This window comes from Orycteropus afer, unplaced genomic scaffold, assembly GCF_000298275.1.
Source record: "Orycteropus afer afer isolate SDZICR_OR568_19922 unplaced genomic scaffold, OryAfe1.0 scaffold00049, whole genome shotgun sequence".
In the NCBI taxonomy this organism is placed as follows: domain Eukaryota; kingdom Metazoa; phylum Chordata; class Mammalia; order Tubulidentata; family Orycteropodidae; genus Orycteropus; species Orycteropus afer.
The window spans coordinates 12,886,494-12,901,532 of NW_006921636.1; the positions used below are offsets into that span (position 1 = coordinate 12,886,494).

Sequence of the window (15,039 nt, forward strand, 5' to 3'; positions counted from 1 at the left end):
TACGTTTATCACAAATTTTTTCTTGATATAGAGAATGTATAGCATGTAATTTACAAATAATAAAATGTGCAAGTACTCTTTGTTGTAAATCCATGTAGCCAATTGATTCTCAGTCAATAATTTTCACCAGAGTCTTGTGTTCACAGCTAACCTAGGCTTTCAATTCAACTATGTTTCAACAAATGGAGTTGCATCCCAATCTATTCAATCAACAAAACAAATTACGCTCTGACTTGTAGCATTTGCCGATTTCCTTAGTGTAATTACTCCCACCATAGCTGATTGGAAGCGACCAGTATGACATCACTGACTAGGGACTTGGGAAGAGAGGCATGGGCGCATACATCACAGCATATTTCTGTCTTACAGATACAATGCTGATTTTGTTAGTTGCCCTTGGATCCATTCCTACTTCTGGTGACCCCTTCTGACCCTATCTGTGCAGAGTAGAACTGCTCCACAGTTTTCAAGGCTGTGACCTTTCAGAAGGCCTGTCTTCCAAGGGGCCTCTAGGTGAGTTTGAACTGCCAACCTTTCAGCTAGTAGTCGAGCACTTAACTGTCTGCACCACCAGGGGCTCCTTACAGATGCAATAGGCATAAGTAACCCCAAGAGCATAGATAATATTAAAAGGTACTAAAATAATTAAGAAATGATGAGTTGTGTTTATCTGCATTTAATTTGGTTTATATATTTAATTTTTAATAAACAACTTGCAAAATTCCTAAAAATCTAATAATTGGCTCTTGTAGACTGCTGGGACCGGCTCCAACACACACAGCACTGGGATCACAACATAAACATCACCTAATACTGATTGAGGGAAAAACAAAAGTTGAAAACTGCTCTAGAGACCGCAACAACTGGTCCCCGTAGGGTTTCCGAGGCTGTAAACCTATACAGAAGCAGACAGCCACATGTTCTCCCACAGAACAGCTGGTGGATTCAAACCTCTCACCTTTGGGTTAGCAGCCAAGTTGTTAACTACTGCAGTACCAGGGCACTTTAACAATTAGGTCTGGGCTTAACCAGTTCTTCAAAAATCTCTAGGAATGAGGCTGCAAGGTCTCAAATGAAACAAACCTGTTTCCTTTCTGAAGAAATACGTATAATCCCCGAACCTTTCAGATGATACCTTTGTGATTGTCCCTCTGGGTGACGTCTAGCATTTCTCTTCACCCAGCACCCTTTCTCCTTTTCTTAAGGAGGGATCTGTACTGGGTTTTTATTGGGGGAACCACTCAGCTGATAAGAAGTGCAGCTAGGACTTAAACCCAGCCTCCCTGTTCTTAACCGTTGCTCTGTTTGCTACGAAGATAACAATAATTGAGCAGCTGCCATCATTCAGGAGATAGGGTTGGTTTCAGCCTACTACTTACAAGCTACTTTCACAAACAACAAGGAGCTCCAGTGGGGCGCTGGTTAAAGCACTTGGCTGCTAACCAAAAAGTTGGTGGTTCCAACCCACCGGCTGCTCTGCAGGAGAAAGACAAGGCAGTCAGCTTCCTGTAAAGACTTCCAGCCTTGGAAACCCTATGGGGCACCTCTGCCCTATCCTGTAGGGTCACTGTGAATTGGAATTGATTCAATGCAATGCGTTTTTTCACAAATAATGCTTTTAGGCTTTGTAACCTTTATTTCCAATCATGAGAAGCCAAACTGGTAATGTCTCCACTATATTTTCTTTTTTAAACCTAGATTTTTGAAGTTCCAGAGACATCTTGATGTGCTATGTAGGGACTCTGATCACATAAATGCAGTTTACAGATATGAAGATCATCTTGAGATGATTTTAAGGAATTATTTTATTCTCACTAATTTGTTGAATCTCTACATGAGTCTTTATAATATGATATATTTTAATATATATTTATAATACATATGTCTATAATCAGTCCATTACAGGCATAAACCAGCCCAGTGTTTCCCAAAGTGTGGTAACGATTCCTGGTATACAGACACGAGGTTATTTTAGGAAGTTCAGACATAATATTTTAATAGAAATTTTTCATTTGCAATAGAACACATGTAACTGGCACACAGAATCTATGATTTCAAGGATTTTTTTTCTTGGGAAACTAATAGTTTTTAAGTTTTAAATGTGTGTTGTTTTAAAGAAAAATATTAAGTAAATAGTAGTATTAGGGGTATATGGATGTAGCAAAAGCAGTTAAGGTGGCAAAGGCATGACTCAAGGTTGGGAAACACTTGACATGACTAAGGGTGAGGAGGTTTAACTGTGACAAACTGAGAGACTCAGTCACCAACACCCTCATCAGGTCTCCATTAAACTGCACGGTCCAGCATTTTCATCCCACACAAATAGCTGCTTTAAAAGAGAACATTAATGTAATATTTAATGAATTGATTTTCTAATGAAACCTAACCTCATGTCCCTGTACCTGAATCACCACAGCGAACCACTATTCATGAAAGTAACTCTTGGCAAAATCTTATCTTGTCTCCCCCATTTTACAAGTAAGAAAACTAAGGCTAGAATAGAGGAAATGTCTTTGCCAAGGTAAAGGGGAGATTAACTGATGCTGTAACCACTGCGCCTACAATGCGGAGGCTTTTTTTTTTTTTTTTTTCCCACTCTCCAGCAAACATTCACACCAGCGCTTGCTCCCAGAGCAAAGCAGGCGGCAGAGGGTGAGATTCAAACCAGCCATATACAGAGGGTAGTCGCCTGCTGGCAAGGGCTCAGAGAAAGGGGAGGAAAAAAGCAGGGAGCTCAAAGATGAGCGCGCTGCAGTGCCCGCCAATGAGCAGAAGAGGGCGCGCGCGGGCTCCGGAGCGGGGAAGCTGCGCCAAACGGTGGGGGCCCGCGAGCCGCACGCCTGCGCTCGAAGAGAGGCGGGGACACCAGCCCGGGCGAAAGACAGGACGGTGGCCGAGAGGGCCCGGGAAGGCGGACGGTGGCCGACGAGGTCGGACATGGATCATCTGGAGCGCTGCGCGTGGTTCCTCAGGGGTACGCTGGTGCGGGCTGCCGTGCGGCGCTACTTGCCCTGGACGCTGGTGACGTTCATGATAGGGGGCTCCCTCCTCAAGGAGCTCTCTCCGCTGCCCGAGAGCTACCTCAGCAACAAGCGCAACGTCCTCAACGTGTGAGTCAGCCCCGGGTCCTCCTCTCCCGTCCCCGCCGTCGCGAGCCCCGCCGTCGCGATAGGCGGGCGCAATGTCTTGCGGAAGTCCTGCTGACGGGACGACTCGTGCACAGGAGCCAAGGGTTAGCTTCCCAGATGGACAGGCCGTTTGGCGGGGGGGGAGCCCTTCTCCCAGGTCGTGACAGCAGCATCTCGCACGCGTGTCACGACTAGGAGCCCTGCATAATAGCTAGCGTTACTAGGAATCCATGTCTGCACACCCAGACAAAGTAGCCTGAGCTTGACTGGGCACGATTGCTCGGACGTCCGCATGTGCGTGTAGGGTGTGTGTCAGGGGCAGGTGGGACGGGTGGACATAGAAGCAGCGTCTGTGTCTGCTCCTTCTCCCGGCCCCCCTTGGAGCTGGTCCTTGCCCTGTGTGGGAGATGCTACCCTACCCGCTGTCTGCTTTTGTCTGAGGCCGCATCTCCACTCTACATCGATCCTCCCCCACCGTGACAGATTCCCATCCCCGCCTGTGAAAGACCCCCCTCCTCCCCTCACCCTGTCTGTGAAAGGATCCCTACTCAGAGATACTCAGCCGAGGAGCCTGGAATCCTCCAGTCTATGACCTTAGCCTTGAATTTCCTTGGATCTTCTCAGTCACCCAAAGTGCATGGCAGTGGCCCAACCAAGCAACCCCAGCTGGGCTTTTTGAAACATCTGAGCTCCACCCATCAAGTCTCTCTCTCTCTCTGTCTCTCTGTCTCTGTCTCTGTCTCTCTCTCTCTCTCTCTCTCTCTCACTCTCACTCTCACTCTCTGAACGCCTGGAATTTTAAGTTTATTGCACAAAAACACTGTTGCAATAACAAACGGATACTCTGAAAGACAAAAATTATCCCTTGACTTTGGATGTTTTTTTCAGAATTAGAGTGTCTGCAGCATCTCTTGAAAGTCTGCCCACCGCTGGTTATCTCCTTAAAAGCCTGGTTTCTCTCCCAGGCAGCTTTCAAATGTCAGACAGATTTGGATTCTGGCAAGATCCCTATATGTCAACCTTAGTGAAGATTTTAAGTGACAGGCCCTTGAGTGGTAACTGAGGAACCTTTGGATCCCAGGAAAGAGTCACTCTGCCCTTGGCCCAGTGTCCTTCCTCACCCACCCTGCACGGCTTGGCTAAGAATAGATTATGAGAACAGTAGTGTCTCCAAGTCTCTTGCTTGTGTGTTTACCACATCTGGTCCCCAAGTCAGCCACTTTTCATGAGCACGTGGGAGCCCAACAAGGCCTCTGCTGCCTTACCCTGCCTGGGTGGGCTGGGGACCTAGCAGCCTGGCAAAAAAAAAGTCCCTCTTGTTTGGAGGTAGTAGCCATGGATTCTGGCATTTTTTCAAGTCTCTGCTAATTAATGAACTGATTCCTTGCCCTGGAAGGGACCTAAAGAATCATTTAGTGCTTTGTGTGATGGATATATTCACAACAACAACAACAAAAAGAGTAGCTGCTGAAGCTGCTTATGTGCAATCAAACACCTCAGGGGATTTTGTTCCTTGGTTTGGAGTTTGAGGGTCATGGTTTCATGGGACAGCCCAGTTCATTGGCCTAATAGTATGTGTAGTGCCTCTGTTCTGCCTCCAGTTTTTTGCACAGTGCCTGGGGTCTTAAAAGCTTGCAGGCAACCATCTAAGGCACAATAATTGACTGCTAACCAGAAGGCTGGCAATTCAAACCCACCAGCCACTCCTCGGAAGGAAGGTTAGGCAATCTACTTCCATAGTGATACTGCCTCGGAAACCCATGGAGGGGTCTCTATGAGTCAGGTCCGACTTGATGTCAAATAACAACATTCACCTGGATGTTCCTCACAACAGAGGAAGAAGGAGAGTTAGGAATAGGAGGAGGCTGTGGAATGTGTGGCTAATCGCCTCCATGAACAACAGCATCTTTTGCTAGGAGACCAGACAACCTAGATGGTGCCCAGCTACTATTACTAACATTTTGATCAAAAAGATTCCATAGAAAAATCCTAACCAAAAGGGGGAAAATAAAGAACAGATATTCAAATTCTCATGGATGCTAGACTTTGTGGAGCCATGGATGGTGGATGAACCTCTAAAACTATTGCCTTGAGATAATATTAAGGCTTAAACCAAAAATATCCGTGAAGTCTTCTTAAAACTAACCAGTAATATAGGTTAACTAGGGAAGAAAAAAAAGGTCTGCTTTGAGTGTCATGCTCTTTTAAGAACTATATGGGATCACATTGACAAAAGCAACTGGAAAGATGAGATAGGTGCCTCAGAGGGCCTTGAATTTGTAGTAATTAGGGAAGAGTGACTCAGAAAAGGCGAGTGAGAATGGTTGTGAGTGGAAGATTGTAATTGGAGTCACTAAATGGTACGTGTGTAGATTCTCAAGTACAACAAAATAAAATTTAAAGGAAAAAGAAGACCACTTGGTTCCCTTAGCTCTGTTAACAGCTGAGGAAAGGGAGGCTTAGAGAGGTGTTGTGACAAGTTAGATCTGAGTCAAGATTTGAACCTGGGTCTTTGAGCCTGCAGGCGAGCGCTTTGTGTACCAATTCCTTTGGAATGGAATTGGATGGTGCCAGAGGCCAGGTCTGCCTTTTTGGGAAGAGCCATGGTGTGGTAGGCAAAGCACGGGCTTGGGGCTGGCCAGCCCTTGGCTTAATCTGCACTTGCTGGTTGTGTGACTGTCATCCTGGACAAGTGACAGAATTGTTTTGAGCCTTGGATTCCTTATCAATGCTTTGCTCCAAGGGAGCAAAGAGTATTCTGTGGGACTGCGAACACACGTGAATGCTCCTGGCAGGTGCTCAATTATTACTAGTTTCCTGATCAAATAGCATAGTGCTTAAGATCACAGACCCCAGATTGGAATCCCAGCTCCACCTCTTGCCACGTCTACCTTGGACGTGACACTTCTCTGTGCCTCAGCTTCTTATTTGTAAAGTACGCTGCCACTGAGTCAGTTCCAACTCACCGTGACCTTATAGGACAGAGTCAAACAGCCCATAGGGTTTCCGAAGCTGTCATCTTTATAGAGGCAGACTGCCTTTCAGTTAGCAGCTGAGTGCTTAACCACCGCACCACCAGAGCTCCTTTTCATCTGTAAAATGAGTGTAATAATAACCCCTACCTCAGAGAATTACTTAGGTGACTAATATAACTAAAGTTGACTGCCATCAAGCCGATGCCAACTGATAGCGACCCCTATGGGTTTCCTAGGCTATAAATCTTTACGGAAGTAGATTGCCTCATCTTCTTCCTGCAGAGAAGCTAGTGGGTTTGAACTGAATAGAAGTAAAGTAGCAAGTAGGCAAAGCATGTACTAAGAGCTTAGAATGCGACAGCTGTCATGATCCGTAGCTGGTCTCCGGTTTTCTCCTTTTCCCTCTTTTGGACTCTGAAGTAAAGATCTAACTCACAATGTTGCTTCCTCCCCACCACGTCCCCACTCTCACTTCCACTTTGCTTCTCCGTCAGGTATTTCGTCAAAGTGGCCTGGGCCTGGACCTTCTGCCTCCTCCTGCCTTTCATTGCCCTCACCACCTACCACCTGACAGGCAAGACTGGGCTGGTCCTGCGGAGGCTGAGCACGCTGCTGGTGGGTACGGCCGTCTGGTACGTGTGTACCACCCTCTTCTCCAGCATTGAGCACTACACGGGCCGCTGCTACCACTCGCCGGCCCTGGACGGGCTCAGGCAGGAGCACCGGAGCAAGCAGCAGTGCCACGGGGAAGGCGGCTTTTGGCACGGCTTTGACATCTCAGGCCACTCCTTCCTGCTGACCTACTGTGCCCTCATGATTGTGGAGGAGATGGCCGTACTGCATGAGGTGAAAACGGACCGCAGCCACCACCTCCACACCACCATCACTTCCCTGGTCATCGGCCTGGGCACCCTGACCTTCATCTGGGTGTTGATGTTCCTGTGCACGGCCGTTTATTTTCACAACTTGTCCCAGAAAGTGTTTGGCACCCTGTTCGGTCTGCTGGGCTGGTATGGGACATACGGGTTTTGGTATCAGAAACCCTTTTCCCCAGGACTTCCTCCCCAGAGCTCTAGTTTGAATTTGAAACAAGACAGTTACAAGAAATAAAAGGTAACGAAAAGGGTGGCAGCGGGACAACGACTAATATATTTTTCATTTATTTGTCTTAGGTAGCTGGCTAAATTACCAATCTTCTGCAGAGAGGAAGTTTACCAGGCAGTGTTGGTGTGTGGTGGTGGAGTCTGGGGAGCAGGTTTGGTCCCTAGGTTTATCTTGGTGACATTGCTCTGTGTCACAAGCACCACTGTCCCAGCCAAGTCCTTTACGTCCCTGGCAAGACTTGCCCTTGGCCTTGGAACTTCCCTTTTGTCTCTAGAGGGCAGAGCCAAGGCTCAGTGAAAAGACAGAATCAGGAAAGCTTGTGCCATTTGGCTGAGAGGAGGCCTGGGGCCTCAGGACTCTTAGTGGTAGCCATTTCCCTGATTCTGGTGGTCTTTGGGTTTTAACAGCTATTAATGCTGTTGTTTAAAAATACTTCTCTCTAGTCCCTTTTGCACAAGCATTTATTTCAGACAGGGTTCTTTATAAAACAACCAACTGCCTGAAACGTACTCTCTGGTTGCTGTATCTGTTTATCTGGAATGTTAACTACTGCAACTGGCTTGTGGTTAGCTACCAAAACAGGCCTGTTGGACTGGAGTGCCTCTGCACTGGGATCATATGATTTTTACATCATGACCATGATTTTCTGTCAGTGATTTCTATCCATTTCTGTTGGTTTTGGAAGCAAAAAGATAGCCATGTTTTCTTCTCTTTTGAGTAAGTGCTTTATAGGTTTTTATAACAATGTGGTAGTTCTTTGTCAACAAAACTGAAAACTCAAAACGCCAGTGTTGCACTTTGGCCTATGTGTAGATTGTTTTGAGGGTTTTTGTAGAACACTAATTTACTTTTTATAAACCAAAACCTTGGTGTATGGTATTCGGTTCCACCTCACAGGGCTGTTTCTTCTGTTAAGAATACAGCAGGCAAGCAAGTGACTGAATAATAACCCGATGGAGTTGAAGCTGAGGCAGAGTTATTTTGCAAAATGCACCTTTGCACTGAAACGCTGCCAATCACACACCAGTGGTACAGACAACCATGCCGCAGAGTTGTGAGCATGTTGACTGCTCTGCTGTGGCCTAAGGCATTTTCACTTTTGAATAAGATTATGATAATTCAGAAGTAAAATAAAGCGTCTCCCATCGCATCAGATAGCAAAAAGCCAGCCTGATTGCAGAAACGTCCTTATTAAATGGTGGCATGAGTTTGGCCCCACTCTCCTCTTACTTGCACCACCAGTAACACCAAACGACCTCTTCAACTAGCCATGAAACTGACCTTCCTCTCCCCACCCCCTCTTCGCAGCACTTCTCAGTTTCCAGCCTTGTTATTCTGTGGCCTTGGCTCTGTGAGTGCCAGGAAGGGTTAGAAAGCCTGCCATCTCCATCCCACAAAGACACAGCCACACAGTGTGATGAGATTCCCCTTCTCCCCTCACCCAGGCTGTCCTTAAGTCTCTCAAACCCAGCCGCCTTAAGTTTTGGAAAATCACCCTCGGAGCTGCCTTTATACTCTCCCCTGGAGCCTGATAATAGTATTAACTGATAAGCACTACACTTGACTGGCTTAACCCAAGTTTAGTCTGTCAGGAGCTTGAGGCCTAGAAAGTCTCCACCGTACATTTTATTTTATATGAAGATGTATTTAAAATATGTGCTTCGCATGCTGTTGAGCTGCAGGTTAACTTTTGTCGCATAAATTGTGAGACATGATGTGTTGTCCCTAAAAGTGGCAGCAAGACATTGGAGGCATCACCATGGTGCTTTAGAAGCTTCGGCAAGACATGGTGAGCCCCGGTGAGAGAAATTTTGGCCCTCTGGAGTTTGTGTCCATAAACCCGGGGTGGTGGGTGCTTATTAAAGGAAGTGCAGTCTCTCCTAAGTGTCCTGTTCAGCACCAGAAGACAATAGGCATAGAGTGATCTGGAAGCTTGTGTGTGACACTTTCGTCCCCAAGCATTCTCACGAGGTGCAGAGGATTAAAGGATTCTGCAAAGTGTCGGTTCCCACAGCCACGGGATCTGGGCCTTCTGTATTGATCAGTCTGCCACTACTTGTTCATTCTTAGTGTCCTTGCTTTTTTCTTGGGAGCATGCTCTATCCCTATGTCAGACAGCATGGTTTAGGTGAAAGAGTTTGGGCTTAGGCAAACCCGAGCCCTGGCACCACCACTAAGAGTTGTATGACCATGGACAAGTTATTTAATCTCACCAAGCCTTGTTTTCCTCATCAGTAAAGTGGAGATGAAGATGTTCGGATTCAAGGAAGTGGTGTGAGTAAACAACCCTATGTACTTAACAAAAACATCCAACCTCATTGCTGCCATTGAGTTGATTCCAACTCCTAGTGACTCCCATTGGGTTTCCAAGGCAGTAAGTCCAAGGCAGAAGTAGATTGCCCCATCTTCCGTCCATGGAGCAGCTGGTGGGTTTGAACCGCCAGGCTGGCGGTTAGCAGTCAAACGCCTTAGGCACTGTGCCACCAGAGCTCCTGCCCTATGTGCTTCCCAGGCACTGATTCCCCACCCTACCCTCCCTTGCTTGTCTAAGCCTTTAGAACTTTTAGGTTCTTCCAGAAAAGGCAGGAGCAACTAACATTGTTCTTTTGAGTGCCGCCGGGGTCTAGGTCTCTGTTGAGATAGTCTCGTACTTTGCAAAGGGTCTGTTGTCCCCAGGTGCTGAACAAGAGGCTTTCGGGGGTGTATGTGATGGCACAGCTTGCCACCTTGTTTTGCCTCTCATGTTGAGGTTCGCTCACCGACCCCTCATTTTCCGCATGCATCTGTCATAGTCTGGGTACCAGATTGTATTTAGAGAATGACTTTTGCCACTGTTATACACACAGAGATTGTGTGTGTAAACAAGCAAATTGAAGTAAACGAGAGATAATGAAAGCTCACATTCCAGTGTTTTGTGTGTTCCTTTCTCATACCCTCCAGGAAGTCCAGTTAACATCAGCCCACTTTGTGAAAGTAGGCTAACTCTCAAACCAAAACCCTGCCATCGAGTCAATCCTGACTCATGGTGACCCCCGTTGGGTTTCCAAGGCTGTAACTCTTTATGGAAGTGGATTTCCTCATCTTCCTCCCACAGAGCAGCTGGTGAACCACTAACCTTCTGGTTGACAGCCAAATGCCTTCCCCACTGCTATGCCACCAGAGCTCCTTAATTCTCAAACCACTGGTCATATGTAGGGTGTTTCATCACTGTAGTTACTCCTGTTTTTCTCCCTAGATCCTGTAAACTAAGTTTTTCTTCATTCATTTAAGCAGAACACCGACATTCTTTCTTTCTTAGCTTGACTTACTCCTCCTCTTTCTGTCATATTCGTGTGTTACAGTGCTGAGGTCTGGATCGGCAAGACTTGGAAGCAAGCCTCTTGGCAAAAGGAGAAGAGATAGGCCTTACAGAAGGAACACTGAAGAACAGTTACAAAATTCACTTGAGCAAGGTCATCTGTGAAAAGTACTTTGTAGCCCTGGGGCCCTGTACACATGTGAGGGCCTCTCACTACTTCCCAGCCAATAAGACCTCCCTTCATCGGATCTCCAAGGCTGTAAATCTTTACAGAAGTAGATTGTCTCATCTTCCTCCTGTGGAGCAGCTGGTGGGTTTGAACCGCTGACCTTCTGGTTGACAGCCAAATGTCTTACCCACTATGCCACCAGAGCTCCTTTGCACACATTCCAGTGCCTACTCATTTGTCAGCCTGAACTGCTTGGCACTCCCAAGTAGTGTCTGTCAAGCTCCGTGGCTCCAGGGTTAGAATCTCCTCACACTGTAGAACTTCCCTGTTTAGATCCCTTCAACAGCAACAAGCCCTTCTAGACTCATGCTATGACCCAGGAGCTGGGCTAGCATGATGAACACCCTCTCTTCCTGGAATTTGTGTCAAAGCCTATCCTTTCGCAGTCTACAGTGTATGCTGAAGTTGCAAAGATGAAGTTGATACATCTCTACATCAGAAAAATCCTCGGTCTTACAGAGTGGATGCTTCAGGGACCTGCAGTAATCACCATAAGTGTTATGAATGCTGGGGCAAGGTCAGGGCCTAGGAACACAGAGCAGGGAACGTTTCACAGAAGAGAACAATCCTTTTGCGTCTTGAAGTGTTAAGGGGATGAATACAGCATGTGCAAATGAGACAGGCAGAAGGTGGCAGGACCTGAAGGGTTAACTAAGAAACACAAGCTGCAAGCATTTCTGCTGTAGCTGAAGACTAACCCACATCCTGACACAGGGTACGGAAGGAAGCAAGCAACCTATCCCGTTCCACACTCCCCATCTTGCAAGATATTTTCCAGGTGTTTGTGGCAACCTGACCTCCTCAGTACCCCACACTTGCAGACATCACTGGAAGATGACCACTGTATGACCTTCCTGGGGTGGTGGTATTGAGGCAAGGACACCAGCTGGGAATCGAACTGGTGCCCTGAGGAAGAGTGCATATGTGCCACCCCTTTCTAGGAAACTTCCACCCCCTCTCAGAAAATCCCCACCTGTTTCAAAACCCTTAAAAACCCCAGCACCTTTGTGCTCAGTGAGACAAAGGCTAGCGTTGCCTGGTCCCTCTTCGTCTCTGCTCATGAGCTACTCTCTCTTTCTCTTCCCTTTAAATGCTTTGTTGGTGTGGAAATTCTAAGCCTCTCCTCGTTATTCTTGGTCGGTAGAAAGAAGGCAAGAGCATGATGGGGCTGACCACTGATGGGGAAGGGCTCCCTGGAACACAAGGCTTATAGAAGTTACCATGATTTTCACGGCATGGTGCCTAAGGCATTTGCTAACTAGAAGGCTGGCAGTTCAAACCCACCAGCCACTCCTCGGAAGGAAGACTAAGCAATCTACTTCTGTAGAGATACTGCCTCGGAAACCCAAGGAGAGGGTCGCTATGAGTCGAGATTGACTTGATGGCAGTGATTTTGGTTTGTTTTGGTTTACCCCTTTTCAAGAAATATGACCTCCCTGTCATTTTCTAAAAGGAGCCCTGGTGGTGTAGTGGATAAGGCACTTGACTGCTAACTGGAAGGTCAGTGGTTCAAACCCACCAGCTCCTCTGTGGAAGGAAGACAGGATGGTCTGCTTCCATAAAGATTTACAGCCTCGAAAACCCAATGCGGGTCGCTATGAGTGGGAAATGACTCGATGGCAGTAAGTTTGATTTTTGATCATTTCTAAAGCAACTGTGATTGAAGATAGGCAGTCCTAAAGAAGGATGTCAGTGCAGTCCTGGATGAGTCCTCCTCCAATGGGAAGTGCTGTCCACTAGGAGTTAAAACACCTGGCTTGGACCTGGTGTGTGACTCAAGTCACTCAGCCTCTCCGGGTCTCAGTTTCCTCACCTGAAAAATGATGAGGGTGGGCTGGATAATCACACCATCTCTTTTCATTTCTTTTGCCTTTTTCCTCTGTTCTGTCTGATGAAAAGCTGTTTGTGACTTTATTGTAGGAAACAGCTTGAGAAGAGACTTCCACCGAGCACTGAGGTGGCATCTGGTATCCTGGGGAGTGAGTGAGTGAGGGGGGAATGGTTTCTGGGTACCCTTTATCCCTCCCTTTTTCCTCTGCGTCGACACAGGTTGAGGTCACATCTGTTGTGGGGGTTCATATCAACCTCCTGGACATAGGAAACTGAACAAGATTCCAAAAAAAAAAAAAACTTTACCGTCAAAACTGTTTGATAGCTATCAAGAAGTTAGTTTCTGTTAAGAGAAGCTCTGTGTAATTTGAACACCTTCAGAAATTGTTCCAGAAGCCCCCAGTCCAGTCTCTGGGGAGTTTTAAAGTTAAACATACACAGCCCAGAAAACAGGTACTCTTCACACCTTGGTGGGAGGGAAGTTGGGACTGCCTGTCCACACAGTGATGTAGCATTAGAGAGTCCAGACCCAGCAATTGCAGTCTAGGGTCTGAGCCTGTGGAAAGGCTTTTGGAAGTGAGCAAAGGCATAAAGATTTTAGTGCACTTGTTTATAACAGTGAAAAACTGTCAAGAACTCAAATGCCAATTAGTTACATGTTGTTGTTGTTATGTGCCTTCGAGTGGGACCCAACTCATAGCGACCCCTCCTTGGGTTTCTGAGGCAGTATCACTATGGAAGTAGATTGTCCCATCTTCCTTCTGAGGAGTGGCTGGTGGGTTTGAACCGCCAGCCTTCTGGTTAGCAGTCAAGTGCCTTAGGCACTACACTACCAGAGCTCCCAATTAGTTACATAAGTGATGGTAACAGTATTACAGAATACAATGCAGTCACTACGGAGAAAAAAGGATGTAATATCTAGCAACAAATCTGTCCTGGCGGAAGTGCAGCCAGAAAGCTCCTTGGAAGCAAGAATGGCCAGACTTCATCTCACCTGCTGTGGTCCTGTTGTCAGAAGGGATGATTGCCTGGGGAGGGATATCATGCTGGGTAAAGTGGAGAGTCAACGAAAAAGGGGAAGGCCCTCAATGAGATGGACTGACCCAGTGGCTGCAGCGATGGGCTCGGGTATGGCAGGGATTGTCCTCGGGCTGGTGCAGGACCGGGCAGTGTTCCGTTCTGTTGTGCAGAGGGTTGCTGTGAGTCGGAGCCAACTCGACGGTGCTGAACAGCGACAACGTATCTAGCACAGAATCTGGAGACAGACCTGAATGCAAGCTGACGATAACCTACAGCTGTGTCCTCTGTCTCTCTGAGATGGGGATAACAGCAGTGCCTCATCCCGTTCAACATCCACTAGTCAATACTGAGGAGCACTGAGCGCACACCAGGGCCCCTGGCTGGTGCAAACAGTCAGTGTGCTCAGCCACAAAATGAAACGTTGGAGGTTCAAGTCTACCCAGAGGTACCACAGAAGAAAGGCCTGGCTATCCGCTTCCAAGAAGTCAGCCATTGAAAACCTGGTGGAGCACAATTTCACTGTGACACACATGGGGTCACCGTGAGGCAGAGTTGACTTGATGACAGCTGGAGTGTGCACCAGGTGCTGTACTAGCCGCGGGGTGCGGCGCTGATTCAGAGACATGGGCTTACCTTCAGGTTTGTAGTCTAGCTGGCTACAGGCCAACGCAGTTTCAAGACAGTGTGCCAAGGGTCACAAGTACAGTGGCTCCCCAACCTGCCCTGCCCCCTCCCAGCTCAGGCACAGGTGATCTAAGTGAAGCATTAGAAAAGCCAAGGAGGGAGGGCTCACCATACTGGCCCTGTGACTGTGGGCAGCCTCTTCAGTTTCCAGGGTAATTAAAGAGGGTTGAATGAGCCACACAACAGGCTCTAGCACATGGGAAGTGTTTGTAAATGTTCCTCAAGCATATAGTCAGTGTCCATTGTGCCCTCCTCATTACAGCTTACTAATACAGCAAGGAAAAACCCCATACATTCTAGTAGTTACAGTTTGATTGGTGTAGAGGTAGTTAAAGCCTACAGTCAGTGAATGTAGGTGGCTTAATGTCCGGTCATGTGGCGTGGGGGTGGAGTCTCTGGACTCCGCGGTCTGGTGCCAAGGTTAACTAGAGAGAGCGCGCTGTTTTCCAGGAGAACTGATGGGAAAGGACACCTTGTAACTGCAGAAGCTCTGCAGAAGCTCCCCCGCTGTTCAAGGCCAGGGCCCCAGGCAGCTCCTTACCCAAGAGGGAGCTGCAGCTCATCACTGGGACTTGCCATGCCCCCTGTCTTCCCTGCCAGGGGTGGCGCCCAGGGTGTTTGTGTGTCTGAGGTGCCTGAGTAGCTAGGAGGTGTGTGGGTGGGGGAGCCCGATTAACCGATTAACCGCTTACCTTGTGGAGCAAAGTTCTTCAGGCCCCGCCCACTCAAGCTGAGCCACTGTTGGGGATCATCCCCACCTCCACTCCCCTC

At 47.5% G+C, this 15,039-nt stretch overlaps 1 protein-coding gene across 1 annotated transcript; it reads left to right on the plus strand.

The window, feature by feature from the left end:
* The first annotated feature begins 2,937 nt into the window (after nucleotides 1–2,937).
* On the plus strand, nucleotides 2,938–7,213 carry FITM2 (fat storage inducing transmembrane protein 2). Its single transcript, XM_007938406.2, has 2 exons — nucleotides 2,938–3,110; nucleotides 6,598–7,213. The coding sequence occupies exons 1-2, from the start codon at nucleotides 2,938–2,940 to the stop codon at nucleotides 7,211–7,213; spliced, it is 789 nt and encodes a 262-aa protein (XP_007936597.1).
* Nucleotides 7,214–15,039: the final 7,826 nt, after the last annotated feature.

Excerpts from the sequence above, each read along its gene's own strand:
- FITM2 (XM_007938406.2), top strand. The coding sequence starts at position 2,938 with ATGGATCATCTGGAGCGCTGCGCGTGGTTCCTCAGGGGTACGCTGGTG. Across the intron at positions 3,111-6,597 it reads AAGCGCAACGTCCTCAACGT|GTATTTCGTCAAAGTGGCCT; the intron begins GTGAGTCAGCCC and ends CTTCTCCGTCAG.